The sequence below is a fragment of the Tachypleus tridentatus genome, chromosome 9 (assembly GCF_004210375.1).
Source record: "Tachypleus tridentatus isolate NWPU-2018 chromosome 9, ASM421037v1, whole genome shotgun sequence".
Taxonomy (NCBI): domain Eukaryota; kingdom Metazoa; phylum Arthropoda; class Merostomata; order Xiphosura; family Limulidae; genus Tachypleus; species Tachypleus tridentatus.
The window spans coordinates 101,905,567-101,928,334 of NC_134833.1; the positions used below are offsets into that span (position 1 = coordinate 101,905,567).

The 22,768-nt window shown below is 31.7% G+C and overlaps 1 protein-coding gene across 1 annotated transcript in view; it reads right to left on the reverse strand.

Moving 5' to 3' along the window:
- Window positions 1–22,768, reverse strand: part of LOC143225909 (voltage-dependent T-type calcium channel subunit alpha-1G-like) — a 277,496-nt gene that overhangs the window by 104,842 nt on the left and 149,886 nt on the right. The window contains exon 4 of the mRNA XM_076456105.1: window positions 7,380–7,551. Coding sequence (XP_076312220.1) covers window positions 7,380–7,551 — 172 coding nt within the window. The remainder of the gene's footprint in view (window positions 1–7,379; window positions 7,552–22,768) is intronic.

The window sequence follows — 22,768 nt, forward strand, 5'->3', positions numbered from 1 at the left end:
AATGAACATTTTCTAACAGAAAATCATAACTGAATTCTTTATAGTAACCATGATTCTTTCCTAAACACTTGCCGAACGTATTCCAGGTTAAAGAAATTATTTAGTTCATAGCTGGTGAGCCACCGTCGTGGTATAGGTTTGTTGGTTACGGAGCTAGACTCGCAATCTGAGGGTCGCGGGTTCAAGTCCCCCTCACCCCAAACATGCTTGTTGGGGTGTTATAATGCGTCAGCCAATCTCACTGTTTGTTAGTAACCCAAAATTGTCGGTGTTCACGGGGTGCCTTCTCTCTAGTTTATCACTGCTAAATTAGGTATGGCGAACACTGCTCGTTCTCGTGTAGCTTTGCGCGAAATTCCAAACAAACCAAATCGTAGGTAAGAAGGACCAGTCTTGATAGGTATTTTTAGGCTTTTCAAAACTTTGATAGAAAATTCAACATGAAAATAGCATAAGGCGTATCATAGAATTTCGTATTATGATACCACAATCGGCAAAAACAAATTAATTAATTATGGTTGTCGTACTTACGTTACCAATATATATTACATATGGCTTATCTTAAAATCGTAAAGTAGATTTGGTTAATACTTCAGTTTATATCTGAATATATATATATATAATATATTATTAATATATTATTCAGATATAAACTGAAGTATATATATATACACATACATACGCGCACGCACACACACACACATATATATATATATATATATATGTATACAGATGTGGGTCATTTATTGAGAAACATTTTCCTGGTATAGAAAATAAAGTATTTCAACAACTTAAAAATGCTATAAATTTTTTGTTTTGTTGTAAGAAATACATATACCTTCGTAATGTACTTTTTCCTCTCTCTATCTTTTCATGTAACAAAGAGAACTGGAATCATATAAAATGTTATTTTCCTTCGTAACGGCATGTACAATGTTTTTCTGAGTTATATTTATTTCTTGTTGGTGCCCCTTCGAAGCAATTCTTTCCTATGGAGCATCTCATAAATTTCTTTCTTTAAAGCACCCGAGTGGCACAGCTATATGTCTGCGGAGTCACACCGTTGAAACCGGGTTTCGATACCCGTGGTGAGCAAAGTTCAGATACCCCATTGTATAGTTGTGTGCTTAATTTTAAACAAACAAATATCGCTTTGTGTCGAGAGACACTATTACTGCTTCAATACGTAACAATATGAAATATATACGGATTATAAAAGCATGGATTTAAAAACAATTTGAAGCGTGAACTATTCATTCCTAGCAACTTTTTATGAATCGTTCAACGAGTGATTATTTTTATTCATTGTTGCTTTCATAATGCACTGAATCATTATTCTTAACAAATATCACGTGTTTATATCTTGACAGTGGTATCTAATGACACTGAGCACTTTCTCTTTACTCTAGAAAGCTTGTTAGCAAGTAATGATGATATACACTTCAAAATAAACACATGCATTCTGCGATTATGTGATTAAAAATTGTTTTATTTTAGAATTTTGTACAAAGTAATATAAACAACATCTGCACATAGTCGTTCCTAATATTGAACTTGAAGACAGCTTGTCAAACGTCGCTCAACGTTTAGAACACTTTAATTGGATTGAATAACGAAATCTGAAGAACACTCTTATAGTTCCCAGCAAACCCAAAGACCAGAGAGTTATTATTACTATTTTAAGTAATAGTTTCCGACCCATGAATCACCCAATTCACAATTTAAATATGCTAACCATTAGAAAAGGACCTGACCATTAAAAAAATAATTATTTTATTTTCTTTGCAGCAGTTAATTAAACATTATTTTATATATATATATATATATATCAAAACGCAGTCTTAGTTAATATTTAAAATGCGAAAAACCGGCTTCAGGATGATCCCTATATAGTTAAAAAAATAACAACTTTGGATTTGGTTGGTCTGAAACATTGGTTTTTAAACCAAGAAAACAAAAAAAAAAAACAAATGATCTAGCACAACCTCATTTCCAAATGTCTTACGACACTAAAAATAAACGTGCTAAAACAGAAAACCAGCTGCAATATAGCACGGCGACGACAATATTTAGTATAGGTACACCCATTTGAGCTAAAAAAATTAATAATTTTTAGTAAGCAAGATTCTCACCGAGCCAGAAGGATGCATAAATAAGTTAATTAAGAAAAAAATTAAAGCTTTTGGGATTATTCAGTTTTTTTTAGGAACATATTTATGACGTTGAATACCATGGTCTATTTGTTGTCTTAGTCAAATAATATCACTACCACCTAGCGACAGGTTTCTCCAGACTTGACATTGTTAGCAAAAGACAAATTTGCTGACAAGCAGATCTTCAGAAATCTTGCACATGTGCCTTCTACAATACTGCTGCGTCATCAGTCAACATTTTGGATATTTTTTTAGATAACTGCTTGTCTTCATTTAAATCATGCTTTCTTCTAATGGTACGCGTCTTAGAAATAAAAGAGAAATCCTTTAATGATAATGAAAATATTTAGGATGTTTCATTAAACCATTTGTAAGACCACAAAACTGGCATTCTGAACAACAGATGAAACAATGAAATATTATGGAATTTTTTCTTCTTTTATTAATTTAAAATGTTATTGAAATTAAACCTGTTGCTATTCTATATATATTACACGTAAACATTTGTTTTATATCAGATTATAATAGATGGAAATTACAATTGTATTGCATGCCATAAAACTGTTATCTAGAATTGAAATTTTCAATCTCAACGGCACATAATGTGCTTTTCAACTAACAAACCAAAACAGAAACCCCTAAGGTTTAGGTACAGTTGTTCTTAATAATGAATTGTTGACCAAAGAGATGGCAACCAGATAAGCAACTCTCGCCGAAATAAAGGCTTTGTCTAGCTCTTTGAATCGAATAACGGATTGGTTGTTAATTTAGTTGTCCACAGCTGAAAATGAATCATGACAACTAACCTCAAACCTCGAATATTGGACCTTTTGATCCGTAGCTTGACATGTTAACCATTAGGCCTTCCTTGCTCAGGTTGTTAATATTTGTTGCGTATAACATGAAAAAACATGCAGAAAAGTGAGGTGAAAGTGAGTATCATTTAGAGTTCAACTGCATGTACATATATATATATAAACATACACGTTTTACAGAAACAGATATATACTTCCTAAAATAAATAAATCACGTTTTCAAAAAACAATTTTCTCATGGGGCAAGTTTTTATTTATATTTACACATTTTTGTACACTTTCTCAACAAAGACGGATTTAATAGTATTGAAATTTACTTTTAAATTTAATACTTGTTTTCTAAATCATTTGGTGCTATAATTTGTAATATGACGTATTTATCCACACTGGATAATAAATCCAATAACGTTATCATCAGCTTAAAACTGTATCCACTTTCATTATCCACAGCTAGATCAATGGGAGGCTATGTTATAGATATAAGCTTTAGTTGGCTTTAGGTGGTGGACAGTTTAGAACCTTTATACTCGACAAAAGAGGGCTAGATGCAACTTACCTCTCGAATCATATTCACTTTACGATGGTATGATCTGAGATAAATTTGTTAACACTGGATAACAATTCTCATAAAATGATTAGCGGAGTATTACAGGTTCGAGCTATATTAGCTGACGTGATCTTAAGTACAAGTAAATATGCTTCCAATTTGAACAACTTTATAATTAAATAACAAACGATTAACAAATAATTTAATATTCTCGGATATATCGAGTTTCTAATGACCTAAGTAGATTTTCTAGTAAAAAAAAACATCTTCTACTAATATAGAGAAACTATCTACCACAAATAAACGTGTAACCTACAGAAAAACAGAGTTATTCTGTAACAGAAATTTCTCAAACACCTCGTAAAAATATAACTTATCCTTTGAATTGATTTTTTTGGTTTATGAAGTTTTTGTTAATAAAATAAAATGATGAATCAGCACAAAAGCAGGAAAATCAAAATCATGAAGAGATGGTATATTAAACTTTTACAACGAAGGAGTTTTTTTCTTTGGTAACACATAGGAACTAATATCTATTGTATTGAACGAAAGGACTCTTGCCCACTGGCTTTTAGCAGAAAGAAGATAGATCTGAAACGCTACTTCCTCACGTACCTGATTTCAAGTCCGTAATAGCCTTCTTAATGGGAAACTGCTAAAAAAAAGGCTTTAAAATGTTAGCTTCACTCGGCTGTTTAGCCTAAATTTGAGGATTTCTAACACTAAATAACGTGTTTCAATCCATAGGGTGGAGTATGGCGTAGATAATTTATTGTGCAGTTTTACGTTTAAAAACAAACTTAAATGGGATGTTTTATAATATTTTTAAAGGAAATAACTAAAGAAAGATTAAGAATTTAATCTATACAGAGAAAGAAAATAATCCAATAATATCAGGTTTCTTAACGTATAATTAAACTTTTTTTATACCACAACTAAGGACACAACAACGTTTCCTGGTAACAAGAAATAAATAAATAAAATCACAATATAAACAATAAATATTAGGTTTTCCAGCACAACCAAAGGAAAATTCTCGAGTAGTTCAACATCTCTAAAATATAAAGAAACGCTTCAATCTACACTGGAAAATCAACGTTTATTGGTATCACGCAATATTTTATTTTTTTGATTTAGCGTAAAATTGCACAATTACTTGCTTGCCCTTTCAGCCGTGGGAGCTTTATAATGTTACGGTCAATCCCACTATTCGTTGTTAAAAAAGTAGCCCAAGAATTGGTAGTGGGTGATGATGACTAGCTGTCTTCCCTCTAGTCTCACACTGCTAAATTAGGGACGGCTAGCGCAGATAGTCCTTGAGTAGCTTTGGCCGAAATTCAAATACAAACAAAACAATACTTCCTCTGTATCAGCCGTAAGGATTGAACCCCAAATTCTATCATCATAACATCTCAAGTTTACAGCTAAACACAGAGATGCCAACTATTTCAAACGACTGAGCGTAATGGTTGTAGACAGAGCCCGTACAGATATCGTACAACCACTGGATACAGTTTTGAGTCATCCATGTCTGTGGGTTCATCTGTGGCTGAACTGTAAACACTGTTAGTAAGTATGCTTGAAATAATTTTTTCATCTTCACAACCCAACATTTGTACAATGGCTCTAATTTTGGTTCTAGCACAGCCATATTTTTTCGCTATATCAGAGTCTGGGAACATTTTTCTGAATAGATGTCCTGCATGATCGGCTACAGCTAGGGGTAAATTATGAGCAGTGACGAATTGCGTGAATATCACTTCTGCATTTATGGTATCATATTCTGAATTCTTACTCATAAATGTCGTTATTTGCATCGTTTTTGTCTTCACCTCAGACTTTTGTTGGTGAGATGCTGATTTTGTATGTCTGGAACAATTGTTTATCCCGCCATGCGCCACAGAAAAATCGATGTGACAAACTGTACAAAACGCATGACCGTCACTGACTTTTGATGCAATGACCGGATATTTTGCACTATACTCTTTCCCAAATTTTTTATTCACAGTTTTATTCCTTTTAGATTTGCCAAAAACAAGACAATCTGGGGAACGAGGCATCTTTTTTTTTTTTTTTCTATCTTGTGAACGATCGCATTGGTGTTTCTGTGCCGCTTAGAAAATGAGAAACTGGCTGACAAGCACTGATGACGCAACTATAGATTCCCCCACGTACCAGTATGAAGAAGCACCGCACTCAAATTATTGGTAGACGTCAGAGATACAAATATTTTTTATTAGTTCAAGCACAAACATGATTATCGCAAGTAGCCATTTGGACTATATTTTTATTTATTATTAAAATTTATTTGTATCTCACTAGAAATTTTCTTTTCACTCCTTTCAAGACCTGGGGGAACAATTTATCACTTTATTCTATAGGCCTATATAATATATAATAATTTGGGAGTTGCAATAAGTCGTAATATTTGTCTGTATGAGCGTATACTCGTAATGTATACATCTAAATCGTAAAAATTACGCTCAAGTTGTAATGGTTGGCATCTCTGTAAACGACCAAGAAACATCGCAGTGCTTTCGCACTTTGATTAAGCCAAATATTTTCTGTTTAAACCTCATGTCTGGCTCAACCTCCTTACTGAATGTTTCTAAACACAAATAACATGTTCATTCCATGTGAGGAAGTGAAAAAAGCCTCTTTTTTTTAAAAAAAAAGACAATATAAGCTCATATGGTTTTTAAGCTAAAGAAACGATGTTTTCCACCGAAGTTAATAGAAATGTTACGTAAAATCTGCTTTCTGTTTTGAATTTCGCATAAAACTGTGCCAGAGGCTATCTGTGCTAGCCGTCCCTAATTTAGCAGTATAAGGCTAGAGAAAAGGCAGCTAGTCATCACCACCCACCGCCTATTCTTGGGGCTACTCTTCTACTAACGAATATTGCTATTAAACGTCACTTTTTATACCCCTCCGCAGTTGAAAGGGCGAACATGTTTGACGTGACAGGAACTCGAACTCACGACCCTCAGCTTACGAGTCAAACACTTTAACCACTTGGCCATGGCGGACAAACATTCTTTGTTACTGGATATTAATACCCTAAGTAACAAATACAAGGTAACACAAGCTTCAGAAAAATACAGATGATCAATCTGAAGAATAGAAATAAAAGTTCCGTGGTGATGAAAGTTTCTAACGATTGGAAAAGAACAAAAAAACTTAGAACTATTCTCTAAAGTAAATGGTTTCTTGTAGCAGCAGCATATTTCCGAAGATAAATACATAAAACATCATAAGACTATAATAGGATGCAGAAGTTTTGAGTAACGTGAGATCGTTTAAGATGGAAAGAAAATTTGCCAATCTTTAAAAAAGCAGTATACAACGGAAAGTAACAGTTATTTGGCATCTCCACATTGCTGAAGATATAATTCACAAAAACACAAATTGGAATTTGATATTACATGGTAGCTCAACACATTAATATTGTTCAAAATACTGAAGAAAATAAACGTTTATTTCCAGTAGTATTTTAAAGCAAAGTTCAAAAGTTTCTTTGGGTTAAGAGTAGACTTATTATACAAAATTGAAACTCACATACTGATAACCAACAGTTTTTTTTTAACATGTACACGATGGAAGATCTCCATTAACAAAACACAACCAAAGAAACATCATCTTTCACATAAAACGAACTTTCACTGATAACAATGGGTTTTTAGATATAAAAATTTTAAAATAATGACAGGGCGGCCGGTACTATTTTTTAAATATTATTCAAATGGTAAAGTGAATATTATACAGCGATTGAAAAAATTATATATAGACCTAAAATAATATATACATATGTAAGTGAAGTAACACAAAGTGACATAATACACATAAATGAAACGCTCCACCTACAAAGGGAAGTGAACATCCGCCGGTAAATTTAGGTAACATCGCTGTCTCAGAAGACCTGCCCACAGTTGGACTCCCACAATTCCGAAAATGAAGAAGACAAAAAAGCAGAGAAGCAAAACATTGCCCAGCATAGGGAGTGTGTCTAGCAGTAGCATCACCAGGATTCTCATACCTGCAAAGTCAGAAAATGTTATGTATAATAAATACATCATTATACACCTCAACATTCACAAATATGTTTAAACTTTTACTTGCTACTTTAAAATGTTTCAACTGGTTGAGTACAGAGTGGTATTAGTGCCATGAAGTGATTTAATTTTTAGCCAAATAAATAAAACCGAATGTTTACTTTTATAATTTTTTTTTCTATAAGCCAAGAGCACACTAATGAAAAATAATGTTTTATTAAGCTTATAGTATTCTACAAATATTGTGAATAATACCACAGTTTAGTTTGAATGTCATTAAAAACTACTTTCCTTTTTCTTTTTTTTTTTATATGATAAATTAGAAGGAAGGCAGCCAGTCAGCACCACCTACCGCCAACTCTGGGATTACTCTTTACCAGCAAATCGTGGAACTGAACATCGCGTAAGAATGTCACCATAGCTAAAATGGCAAACACGTTCGATGACGAGGTTCTATTTTGTGACCCGTACATTGTAAGTTGAGTGTCATATCTATCAGGCCATGACAAGTCTTAATATTAAGGAGCACGGATATAGAAAATTACGAATTCTTAAGTGTTATTTGATGTATGGCAGTGTAGCGTTGAAACATTTGCATTGCATTACTTTATAGTATTTTGTTATTTCTAGAAGCAAACATTTAGATGGAATGTTATTCTTGTACGACTCTATAAATAAATGGCCTAAATACTATTTTTTGTTGATTTTTTAAGCAAACCCACACAAGGAATATCTGCATAGCTATCCCTAATTTTGAACTGATAGATTAGAGGGAATGCAACTAGTCTACGCTACCCACTTCCAACTCTTGAGCCACTCTTAACAAACCTAATAATGGAATTTGGCCATCACTCTTATAAAGCATCCACGATACCACAGTACAGAGCATTTTTACTTTTGTTTTATGTTTGAATAATGGAACATTATGTTTCATTCGAGGAACCAAGTAATACGGCAATAAACCAGCCCCTTCTAAACATTAGAAACTCAAAACAAAATCTCTAGAAAAAACTCCTTCCCGAGTACTGAAATGGGAATAGCAATAGCTTGAAGTCAGGGGCTGTCAATGTCTCTTCTTGTAACATATAATGAAAAAGAACCTTAAGTTAATCAAGAGACACAGATAAGAGATTGCGAAGTATCTCCTTATAAATATCATCCATTCCATCCTATTTGGTGCTGTAAAGGAGTACAATCATTTTGAGTTTCATAAGAGAGAGGTGTATGTATTAATTCAAAATTGATAAGGATAGAAATAAAGCGTGATTTTTTATCCCTTGTCTTGGTGGTCAAGAAGTCGGGAGAGTAATTGAAAGTGCTTAAATGTCAAGAAATGCGCTATCGAAAGAAGTTACTAATATTAAACACTTTTCAGCCATTAGACTGCGAGATCAAAAGGAGCTGAAATATATATTTTCCATTTACTTTTCGCATCTTGTCCTAGAGAACCTTGGAACCGACAGTGGAATCAAGTCATCCCAAGACTCATTCTGACTTTAACATTTGATTATTAAAACACAGACACGAGTCTTCCGTGATCGTATACAGTTGGTAAGAGTTGAATATTCGTGGAAGATACAGTAAGTTATGTACATTTCTGAAGTCAACGTAGCCCCTGGTAGTTATGAGTCGACCATGGACGAAGAAAATATAGAAAATATGCTTAGATTCTAGGAACAGTAACCAATGTTAACTTTATGATGACGTACATATACATACATAGGTAAATAGATGATTGGTTGTTTCAGATAATCGAGGACTATCTGAGCTAGCCATCCTTAAGTGTAAACTAATAGGCATTTAATAGCACCCACAATCAAATCTTGGGTAATTCTAATCCAATAACAAGAGTTGACTATTACTCTTAGTTCGCACCTACGATCCAAAGTGCGGAACGAGATTTCGTATCAATAGCACCCAGTCAGTGGGGTCTCACATTCATAGTCTGGCACAATTAGGCCACACCCGGCACGTACAGTAAGATGGTAAACATAGTTTTATTCACGATAATACTTAAGAATGTTATATATCTAAACGAAATATTATTTTTAGTCAAATAAATCGTTGTAATTAGCTAGAAAATATTCGATTAATTGTTTTCCTTGTTATTTGTTACATTTCATTCTTAGTTTTTATGTTAAGTTTATTCTGAGAGTGATTCAATTTTGTCGTACAATTCATTTGCTACAAAAACGGTTTTTCATTATTACTGTTAACTAATTCTAATCTCACACAAATTGTAGTGGAAAAGATCGTCTGATTATATTTCCACAGTTCTTAGTCGTTAACAATTTTAAAACGCATCATTATAACAATCTGCTACAGATCGAACTATCATAGATATTCTAAGTTCTTAAACATTTCAAAAATGCAGTTACTGGGAAACATTCGACTGGTTTGTTTGTTTCTTTCTTGAATTTCGCGCAAAGCTACAAGAGGGCTATCTGCGCTAGCCGTCCCTAATTTAGTGGTGTAAGACTAGAGGGAAGGCAGCTAGTCTTCATCACCTACCGCCAACTCTTGGGGTATTCTTTTACCAAAAAGTAGTTGGATTCACCGTCACTTTATAGCGCCTCCATGACTGAAAGGACGAGCATGTTTGGTGCAACGGGAATTCGAACCCGCGACCCTCGGATTACGGGTCACACGACTGGTTTAAATAAACTACGCAGTCGTTCTTTCCCTTTAAATAGAAGTCGTTCTATTCGACTTCATACACTGTAATTTGTTTCGTTTGAGTTTCGATAGTAAACTTTCTATTACGATAAAGGTCTACAGTAGCAACTCAAAACTTACTCAATAACAGCGTAAAAAATTTAGCTAATTTCTGTAGCTTAGGTACGTTATTATTTTAATTAGTAGTATTTAAACTGAAACATGAAGAACTACTCACATTATAAGTGTTTTAAAACTAAATTCGAGTCTGGTTAATATAAAGACTCTTAACATTTATTTTTAGAATAGTAAGTGAATTACAGTTTTCTAGTTTTTAAACTTTATACGTTTTCCTTATCCACTACAGAAACTAATAATGTACTGTTTTACCGATAAATAAAATAATAGAGGTTTTAAAATTGTTTGGGATAAAACTTTTAAACTGTTTCTCTAATTATATAATACTTAGCTTATTTGGCGTATAATATTGAAAAAAATTACATATCTTAAAATAATTGTGTTAAAATGTTGTTAATAATAATTTGTTTTGTAGTTAAGCACAATGCAACACAATGGGCTGTGTTGTGCCTACTAATGGTATCGAAATCCGGTTTCTAGAGTTATAAATCTACAGACATATACATCCCTGTGCGACGGAGGAGGGAACACCCTAACAAGATAACTGTATTGAACCATCACTCTTATAACACACTCATGTGAACAGTTCAATGATTTTGGCGTTAAAAGGACACGAACCATGGAATCTCAGATCCACAATCCTGCATGATAACCACTGGGTCGCGTTCCGTCAGGTAAGGGAATTATGAAACATCATAATAAATGCAATAAATGAACATACATATTAATTAATAATAATAAACTTTATTTCAGACGATTTAGGTCGCAAACACATTACATCAAAAGAGTTTAAACTTAAATCAACAGTTATTTAATATTTATACATACATATATTAAGGACTTTTGTAGACATACTATTGTATATTTTTGCTAATATATTGAAAATGAAGCAAAAATCTAGTTATTATATATAAGAATATTCCCAAATTTATTAAATTTTGGACAAACAAAGATAACATGATACTCATCTTCTGCAACTTTTACCTCGTTTATATGACAATAATTACACCATTGTTCTAATATATCTATAATCTGATGTATTTCTGATTCAAAATTATTATTTTAAATACTTAATTTTGCAAAAACTGACTTTTTAAAGTTTCAAATTGTACGTATTAATATTTTTCTGGTTCTAAAATTACTTTGTCTAGTTTATTACAATCACATAAACCTAAATACCAGTTTCGAATGTAAGTATTTTCAAGTCTTTTGATTAACTTATTTTATAATTTTTTTCTTTATTTCTAATCTGCTGTGCTTCCCATACATAGCCAAATCCGTAAATCCGTAAAAAAATAGTGGGACGGTCAATCCCACTATTCGTTGGTAAAAGAGTAGCCCAAGAGTTGGCGGTGGATGGTGATGACTAGCTGCCTTCCCTCTAGTCTTACACTGCTAAATTAGGGACGGCTAGCACAGATAGCCCTCGAGTAGCTTTGTGCGAAATTCCAAAACAACAACAACCCATACCAGCCGTACCATATCAATTTTACTTCAAGTGAGTTTCTCGTCATTACGAATGTCTTAGTTTACTTCCACATATTGCTCTTCCCTTTTTATTTGGATACTTACCATAACACGCTTTATGAAATTATTATTTTATATTTTTATAAGCTTGAGCTAGTAACTTGACACATCTTACTTTATATTTTACATATAGAGAGGTTTCCTATGTTTACCTAATACACCTGCATTCCTAGCATTCTTTGAAACCCTAAAACAATATAAAATATTGACAAATTGTTTTTGTATTTTTCCTAGAACAGATAATCAGTAAATCCATATATGTCTGCCACATAGAATAGAACAAAATTGGAGTTATAATTTTCTCAAATATTTAAAACTATATTTCATGTAAGAATTCATTTATTTTCTAATCATATTTTTACCACATCACTTGTTTAGCTAAATGTTCTGTCATAACACAGTAAGACAGTACACTAATTATTGCAGTTACCACATACTTACAAAACGAAATTACCTCCAATTCTTCGTTTCCTGTATTTAATGTTCAGGTGATTTTAAAACACTTTTACTTCTTAAAGAATCAACTTTCGATTTCACCATATTAATATGAAAAATAGTTTCTTTTTAAACGTGTTCTAAAACGTTAAACATTTTAGAAATTTTACAGGTGTTTCAATACACACTATGTCATTTGCACAAAGAGTAGTTGCAAAGTACCTTTCACTAACACAGCTCCTAAAATCATGTTCTTTCAATTATGTTATAAAGTCATTTAGATAAATAGCAAATAAGAAAGAGCTTATCGTAAGAGTTCGCATTGTTCCTATTTCACATGTAAAAAATATTCTAATCTCTTCTGAGTTCTAACACATTATCTCATTTTGTTATACATATTCAAAACCACTTTAAAAGTTTCCCATTGTTCTACAGTATTTCATGAATAATCCCATGAAACATCTTCCTGAAATCTATAAAATAAAAGTCTCAGTTTTTTCTTAGATAATATATTTTTTTCAGTAATACCACATACAGTAAAAATATAACAAACTGTTGAACGCTTCTTCCTGTTTCATGCTGGTCATGAAATAATTTGTCATTTATATCAGCTCAGTAGTCTAATCTAAAATTTACATATTTTTAAATATTTTTCTCACCACATTTAAAGTAATATTTATTTATAACTGTCCGGGTTATTCACACCTCCACTGTTGAGGATACTCTGTACTATTTAAAATGAGAATAAGAATTTTTGATCACTGTGAAGTTACATAATCACTATTTAATTTTGGCCCAGCATGACCAGGAGGACAGAGCACTCACTCGTAATCAGAGAGTCGCGGGTTCGAATCCCCATCACACCAAACGTGCTCGTTCTTTTATCCTTGGGGGCGTTAAAAAGTGACGGTCAATCTCACTATTATTCGTTAGTAAAAAGAGTAGCCCAAGATTTGGCGGTGGGTGGTGATGACTAGCTGCTTCCCTCTAGTCTTACATTCCTATATTAAGAACGGTTAGTACAGATAGCCCTCGTGTAGTTTTGCGCGAAATTCAAACCAAACTATTCGATTTAAACGTTTTATTAGTTATAACATAAATTCTAGTTGGTTGTCTGTTCAATAAACGTTCAGTTGCTTTTTGAACTACTATCGTCACTAGACTGTTTAAGATTTCATTCATTTCTAACGTATTTTCTATATCATCTGTTCTAATTACCTCACTGTTTTCCTTAATACAATATATCTCATCCACGTTTTAGTTGCTGTTATTAAATTTTACTCATTTCCGAAAATAAGTAAACCAATCAGCTGAAGTAGTGGTGTTCCTTTTTATCACTGAAATATGTGCATGGTTATTTATATTTTCTTGTTTCTTGATAAGCAGAAAGCTACACAATGGACTATCTGTGCCGCGCCCACCATGTAAATCGAAATCCGTTTCTTTTAGAGTTATTAGCCTTCACACTTACTACTGTGTCACTTGGGAGAGTTTGTTTTATTGTAGACCAAAACAGGTAGGAATTATCTAAATTAAAAAGTGTGTCTCTTTGAAGTTAATCACAAAGCTACATAATGGGCTATATGTGCTTTTCTCACCACGGTTATCAAACCCGGTTTCTAGCGTTATAAGTCTGCATATATGCAGCTTTGCCACTAGGGGTATAAATTATTGTGAAGTTTTTATTTTATTTTCACGTACTGATTTTTTATTTCTACAAATACTTTTAAAACTTCTCTTTTATTTCTTTATAAACTAAGAATTAAACATATTTATTTAATACTCTAAACTGGTTTTGTTCCCTAGCTTTTCCTTTTTCGCCAACTCGCAATCCCAATTCCACTAAGTTGCCTTTTATATTAAATTAACTATGCACCCTCTGATCTATGAAATACTTCGGTTATTACTTTAATATAATTAAATACATTGTTCTTTATAATAGTTGCAATTAGTTCCTCTTTGACGTGTTTCAATTCTATTTTGAAGTTTTTTGACAAAGCTTTCTTCATTTTTCGAATCTATTACAAACTTGAGAGAAATGGGTAACCTCCATATAATTCTAACACTGGTCTAGAAATATTCAGTGTTCCTTCCATTTCAAGATACAGGATACTTATAATACATTATCATGGAAAATACTGTCTTATATGTTTATCAAACATTTTAAAACTCAATTTATTCTGTAATACCGTGTGTGTTTTCTTACAGTAAAGCCATGTCGGGCTATCTGTTGAGCCCACCGAGGGAAATCGAACCCCTGATTTTTAGCATTGTAAATCTGTAGACTTACAGCTGTACTAGCGGGAGGAGGCGTTCTGTAATACTAAACGTAAATATAACAATTAACTATGCTTTTTCCACTTCTTTTATGAAATTAAGTTTTCCTCTACTGTCTCCTGGGAGTTTACCATTACACATTTGTTCATATTTCAATTAATATATTATCAAAACTATTTACTCTTATCCTTGAAATTTCCTTTATGAACATACAAGTCCGCAATGTCCTCTTTATACAATTTCAGTTCAAAAATAAACTTCTCTTCCATTTGAATAACTTGTTTGTTTCCTGTTCTTACATTTAAATATCTTATAATTATAATCTCCAGATTTCATATTTTATTTCTAATTTTATTTTTCCATTTTAAATATCTGTATGCACCACAATATTGTTTTCCTTTTTTTGATATATTTAAATCACGAAGTTACTGTAACAACACTACAACAACATAAAGTTGTCGCAGACAGAACTAGCTCAACCGTACATTTTCTCACAAACAATCAGATGTTTGTGCGTGGGTTAACAATTATAATTTTAAAATGTCATGTTTATTTAACTGATTCTTAAAGAGTTTTCACGTTATTCATATTCTTACCTCATTAGAAAAAAAATGAACAGATGTGCTGTGTATACTTCTCACAGATACAAACTTCCCTTTCTTAACGTACGATAGTTTGTAGAGGAAAGATATCAAAATATGAATTAACGCGTTTTGCACTAACTGCCACAATTTTTATTGTTTTTATCTTCGAGAACAGAACAAAAGTTCACATTTAGTATACAAGACGTAAAATGAAACTTGCAGAAACACAATTTGAGCATAGAAGATCACCAGAACAGTTCATAATAACAATCAATATTAAAATAATAGTAAAAACCAATTCATCCGTTTATCACTCATATTTTACCTAACTTGTTTCTGACTTCATGGCAAATAACGTTTATAAAGTAGTATCTCGAGAATGGTGCGTTATGACACCAGATTGTTTCAGGGTAACTTACATTAGTAGAATAAATCGATTACATTACTTTACTATGTACTATACTTTGTAACGTTTAATAGTACGATATCTATAGAACGTTACGTTGCTTTATGATACCAGGTAGTTTGGAGGTTATGTATCTATATTAAAAGAGTTGCATGAATCTATTACACTATACATTGTTACTTATTAATAAGAAACTAAGGTGAATTAATACGATAAACTGGAAATTTCTGTTATGAAATAGTTATTACATAACAACTACTTGTAAGATAAATAACAAAACGTTATAAAACACTTACTGTATAACATGTATTTTTACAGTAACAAAACAGTTGCCTCCATTCCAACAATAACGGTTGCGTTATACAACGTTATAAGACAGTTACAATATAGCATGTATTTCTATAAATACGAGACAATTATGAGAGAATAACAACAGTAACAAGATAACGTTACAGTATAATTACTATGTTTACTTGTATTCCAACAATAACGGTTACATCACACGATATTTTAAAATAGTTACAACATACATGCGATCTAGCAATAACAAAACAGTTGTTTACGTAAAATTATAAAATATATACCGTACAACACATATTTCTACAATAACAAAACAATTATCATTAGGTTATCAACTTCTTACTGGATAACAACTAATTTCACAATACATTTTGAAAGCTATCTTTTGAAAGAGTCACTTACCATGAATTATAAGATTTCTACTAGTTTCGTTAACCAAGGTATTTGTGTTTCATTACGTAACCATAACGTGATTTGTATTCTTATCAAAACACACAACAGTAAGTTGCCTGAAGTGTTGTGTTACCAAACACTTTAATTACCTTATTTAACATCGCATATAAACTTATGTTGTTTATATGCGATGTTTTTACTATCTAAAGAAGAAGTGATGTTTACCAATAATCACTGTATTTTCAAAACCTCGTACGAACATAGTGAAACGATAGACCACAAACCTCACCAAAACGTATATTCTTTCATTACAATAAATAGCACGCTACATTACCCAAAAGCGTTAGATTGCAGGATAAACCAGTTGACTTAGTAGTGGATTTAGAACTTAAACAGACATAATAATAATAAAAGTAATATATATATATATATATATATATATATCAATACTGCAAGCATATCATTGATACCAAAATCAATGATCTTTGATCTCTAATCAGTTCCCTATCAGGTGTAAATTTTAACTATTTCTACATAAGACAAGTTTGGTTTCTAACCGTTTTTATTACTATTTTATTATTACATTTATTAATAGTTTTATTATATATTTTTGTTTTATTTCATTTTGACTAAAAGTGTACTACTGATATTTAGCCACACTTGTGTTGTACTCTACTATTAGTAGCCATTTTAGTTTCATGTTATTTGCGAAATTATTTTTTAATCCACTGATTTAGTACTCACCCCCTCTACTAATTAATTCGTGTTTCTTACATTTACCATCTCTATTTCTAGGAAATCCGTCACACCTGCATTTTCCCATTGCAGTTCAATCTAAACACTTCCGAGTCGTCATGGTGAGCTGCTATAGATACCGATGACATCACTGGTGATCACTTGCTTTTTGATTTACTATTCAGTGCTACATTACTATATAAACTTACCTAAAATGCAATACTACAATACTTTGCACATTTTCTTATCCAACAGTTTTACTTTACTTACCAAGCTGTGTAAATTACTTTAAGAAACACTAGTATAACACTTTAGGAAGCTGTTTACCCTAACATACAAAACAATGTATTACCTTTCCAAACAAACATACATATAGTCCCAAATTTAATAACTTTAACAAGTTGTTCATAAAACGTACCAAGCAATGTATTCACCTACCAAACTGACATCACTGTATTCTAAAACAGTGGTAATTTATCCATACAAAGAGATGTATTAAGTTCTCAAGCTAACACCACTGTGTTCCAAAATCAAACCATTTTATCAGCTGCTTTACACCAACATGAAAACCTAGCATCTCTAGCATCCCCAAATAAAATAACTTTATTAACTTGTTTAAATCAACACACCAAACAAAGAATTACCTTTCATTATGTTGTTAAACAGGGGAACATTACTGTATCTACTAGTTTACACCACGTTACTGAACAAGTTGTCTTTTCTTATCAGACATTGTATATATAACTGTATCTACGAGTTTACACTATACTACTCAACAAGCTATGTTACTTTGGCAAGCAGTGTTACATTATCTAGTAGTTTAAACAAGTTGTATCTCCATGTCATTAAACTTCATCCTTTTGTGGACCTTTAAATGATGCTAACTTCAAAGTCATTAACAACAAATTTGATATCATATAATCTCAGTTACTGCCTAAATTTTGTAAGTCCAAAGGCAGCGACAGCTAATAGAAAATTCACCAAATATCAGGAAATTAATACTGATAAATATATTTAACAATTTAAAAAAATAACTGATGAGGTATAAGAAAACCAGATTGTAATGTATAATTAATACTACACATATATTAAAGCATAATTAACTTTAGCTAAAGTTAGCTGGGCTCGTGACGACAACAGGTTATGTTTTCGATAAATAAGAGCGAAACTGCCATGTTAAAACGGTTACATATTAAAATCAACTGATCGTTTAATATTTACCTTTTCTTAGAAAATAAACTTAATAATTAAGAGACAAGTGTAATAATTAACACCACTCAGATATAAAGAAACAATTACTGCTAATCCGAAACAGTCCTAGAAAAAAAATGTAGATTTATGTTTGAAAAGAGTTACATAATACTGACAGTTACTAAATGTTAAGCCTCCAAGTGGCTCAGCAGTAATTCTGAAGCCTTATAACGCTACCAAATGAACTACGATACGTTTGCTAGGCACAACACATATAGCTCATTGTGCAGCTTTGTACTCAACAGACAAACAAAAACCAAATGGCTAAATCCACAAACGATACTAGTAATTGTAACTAAAGATAAGATAACGATGAATGATACAGGAAAAATATACAAATAAGAGAAACTTACGAGTCCCAGCTAACAAAATAGTCATATAACTGAATTATTAACTGCTATACAAAATAGTCCAAGTAATAAAACATATACAACTACTGGGAAAAACTGACTGATTCCAGAGATTTCTAAATAATGGATAAAGCCCAACTGAATCCGAAAGATTTGTAAGTAATGGATAAAAATTAGCTAGATAGATCCAAGGGAATTTTAATCCTAGGTAAAGAGTACCTAAATCAGTAAAGTTTGTAACTACTTTATAAACATTAGTCAGCTATGAAAGGATAATTGCTTTCTAAAGTAAAATCATTTATAAAGGACAACGAAATATAAATACAATTAACTAAGGGTACTGACTTCTATTTATATTACCCTGATGTAAGAAAGTACTAAACATCATTTAGTATTCATCAGATGTAACTGCATAACAACTGCTTTCTTAAGTTATGTTTGTCTAAGAAAACAAATGTTGATAAATTTAACCAGATTATAATTCTAATCAACTACAGAAGAATAATGGGTGGTGGATAAATTTCTTGGGATGTGCACATCATAGGTATCGAACTCCTTATTTTAATGTCATAAGCCTTCAAGTTTATTGCTGATTCCACCTAGAAGTGTGTTCAAAGAGGAACTATAAAATAATATGCTATAGAATAATGAATTTTGGTTGATTTTTATTTTATATTTGACACAAATGCCAATTGCTAAAGCTCACCATATTCAGATCACTAACATTGTTTTGTTTTTAAAACTAGCCATACACTAGCTATTGGTAACTGCTAACGAATTATGTTTGTTTGTTTTTTTGTTCATGAAAAAACTGCTAAGACTCTGTGTCGCTGTTCCTGATTTTGAACTGCCGAATAGAAGAATGCAAATGGTCGACAGAACCTAGCATGGATTTTGGAATACTCTTTATCAACTAATAATGACTAGCTTTTAACATTCACACATAGAAATGAGTCGTCGTTTACACAAATATCAGAAGGAAATGACATGTGCTAAATCATGAAAAAATGAATAGAGACCACTTTACATAAAAATTACCAAATGTAAAAGAATTATAACCTAGGGTTGCTATGAAACAATAATTATTTCCATTTAAGTTTAACCAGTTATTAAAGTTACTACTTTCTGAAATTAAACATTAAGTAGAGAGTTATGCTTGCAAAGTAAAAAACCTCATTCTAAAGAATCAGAAAACACGAAATAAAATTTATATGTAGGTAAGAGGTTATTACTCAAATAACCTAGAATAATTCGCCTCACCACTTCTCAAAGCAGGTTGTCCTTAAGCCAATATTCGTCCATTTATTCAAATAAACCAATGAGTATTCGGAGTCTAGAGAATTAAGTATGTTAAGTAAACTGACCAAGTTTCAGACAGTTTTAAACTGACAACTAAACAGCTCAGAAACCGGAGAGTGCAAGCTACAACTAGTGACACAAATTAATTAGCTCTGGAAATTAATGACTCCTAGTTTAAATCAACCAATAGGAAAATATTACATAAGAGAATTATTAGTGTTAAACTTTACTACGTACAAAATAACAATTACCTTAATCTGAATTCCAGAAAGTATATGAGAATTGAATTACTTATGCGGCAGCAACAATATATTACAACAAATTACTCTATTTAAAGTTAATTAAGTACATGAAATTAATACGCAATAGGTTTTAGCTCTAAGAGAAAAGAACTATGTTGTTGTTACGTCAGAGGCTACGAATTGAAGTATTTGTGTTCTGCACATTGATGATATCGAAATCCAATTGTATTAGCCCTACAAGTTCTCACAGTTACCGATGAGCCACTGGAAGGGCTACAAAGTAATAACAATTATAAGTTAAAACCGAAATTTACATTACGCATACACTATACAGCTGCTGTTGTTAAATAATGTTAACTATAGAAGACACAAAATAATAAAATACCGTGTATGATATTTATAACCACTATCTAAAACTAAACTAGCATAGGATCATTTTTATTTCTTCAGGAAATCAAAGAAATTATAAGTGAAAACGGACTGCTTTTTAAAACTAAGCAGATTTACAATAATAACGATTGTTATTTACAATAAGCAATAAATAAAAGGGCATTTGAAGGATTGTTAATAATAATAAGCAGTTAATTAAAAATACTCAAAGGAATATTATTCATAATGAGCAAAAGATTAAAGAACGTTTACAGAAAATTAAAAACAACCATACACTAATTTATTACTATCTCATAGGATATAATTTTAAAACCTCCACCACTTGATGACGAGTAGAAAAATGTGGCTCAATCTTACAAAATGCAGGACGCTTCATCTGACCCTTGACTGGGTCATTATAGGACGTTATTAATGGTCTTGAGTACTCCTTATGTCAAGTAACGTAATTTTCCTGAAACAATACAGTTATCTACTGACTAGTAAACTTGTGTGGTGGTCTGTCAGATCTATTTATTTGAATGTTAGTGACAGTGGCAGGTATTTAGACATGCTGTATAACTACCAAGGTTACTTCACGTACTGTTGACCACACGCCATTACATATTCACACAAGTGGTAGTAAACATTGTCAATTTGGTTTATTCTTCTAGTCTCCAGAATTATTTATGACTTTTAGTTCTAAACTGAATAAATGACTTCCATAACACATTACATATCCCAGTTCTTCAAACGTACCTCCATTTATGACAAAAATGTTGATTGTAGTCACATAGTCACATGTACTTCGCAATTCCTAGCACCTTGTACACATCTCGACATTACTGAAATGTTTATTTGCCAGGTCTTTGTATTTCTGCATACATTGTTGCAGTAGCAGAGCAAGTTGAATGAGCAATGCCAGTTTTAGGTATCTCCAAATACGTTAGAAAGAAAGTGTAGAAGAAAATATGGACTAAATCGTATTCAAGTATTTTGACGGAATTTTTAATGCTATTTAGAATCAGAGCTAACAATGTAAAAATAAGTGTTTTCTAAAGATCTCATACATTTAAATAACTATTACTCAAAATTAACGATCTACTTTAAACTAGTGACTTCTTGGTAGAATCCACAAAATAAGCAAACTGCATTCTAAAAATGGTTAAATAACTGAAGATTACAACTGCTATCTAGAGATAAGGAACCATTACAGGAGAGACTACTAACTATATTTGATAACAGATCACAGAAATTTGACTGCTAGTTCAAATTAAACCTTAAGCAGAAAATATTCACAACTTTCTAAATATAAACATAAGAAAATTAAACCAGCTATTCGCTATTTATCAATAGTCGAAATAATTTGATGTTTTCTTTCAATAAATCGTCAGATAAAAGATAATGTACGGCAATGAAATTTAATAACGAATATAAAGGAGAATACTGACTCCTATCTACAGAGAACACAAAAAGATGCAATCAAGTAATGACTGCTCTTCAGAATTATCTGTTCTTGGAAGAATATTGACTGTTATTCAAAACCTATCACATTCACTAATATTATATAAAATTTATTATACAATGACTACTATTGTATCTGCTATCTAGAAGTAACAAGGTGTCATAGGTTTCTACCTAAAGTTTGAAACTGTAAAGACTGAGACTGTTATCAATAATTAGCTTGTTATAGGAGTTACCACTCGTTTGAAAATAATTAGGGAAAAACTGCATTGCTGATATATGAAACAAAACAAATATAACCTTTGAGATACTATTCTTAGAAAACAGAATTTAGAAAATGTAGAATTCATATTTAATTTCAATCCGATATATGGAAATAAAGAATGAATTTATAAAATAATCGCATATAAGATAATAACAATAATTGTCTACAATAAACCATATCCAGAAGATTTGCAATAGCTATCAAAACTTAATAACGAATGAATTATTGCCTTCTGTCATCTCAAATCAATAAGACATGGGACATTCTTAATGATAATAAACGAAAGGAGACAGATCTGTCAAAAATTCAACACGTATCGAAATATGTTGATTCTTGACCAGAACTAGCACAATATCGAAGAGTAACACCTGGAAATGAAGATAACACAGAAATGAGGTGTTCACAACACACCAAGAGATAATTCATCTTGACCACATATCAATATTACGCATTAATTATGAAAACTGAATTCACATTTTATTTTAACACAATGATAATACCACACTCAAGATGA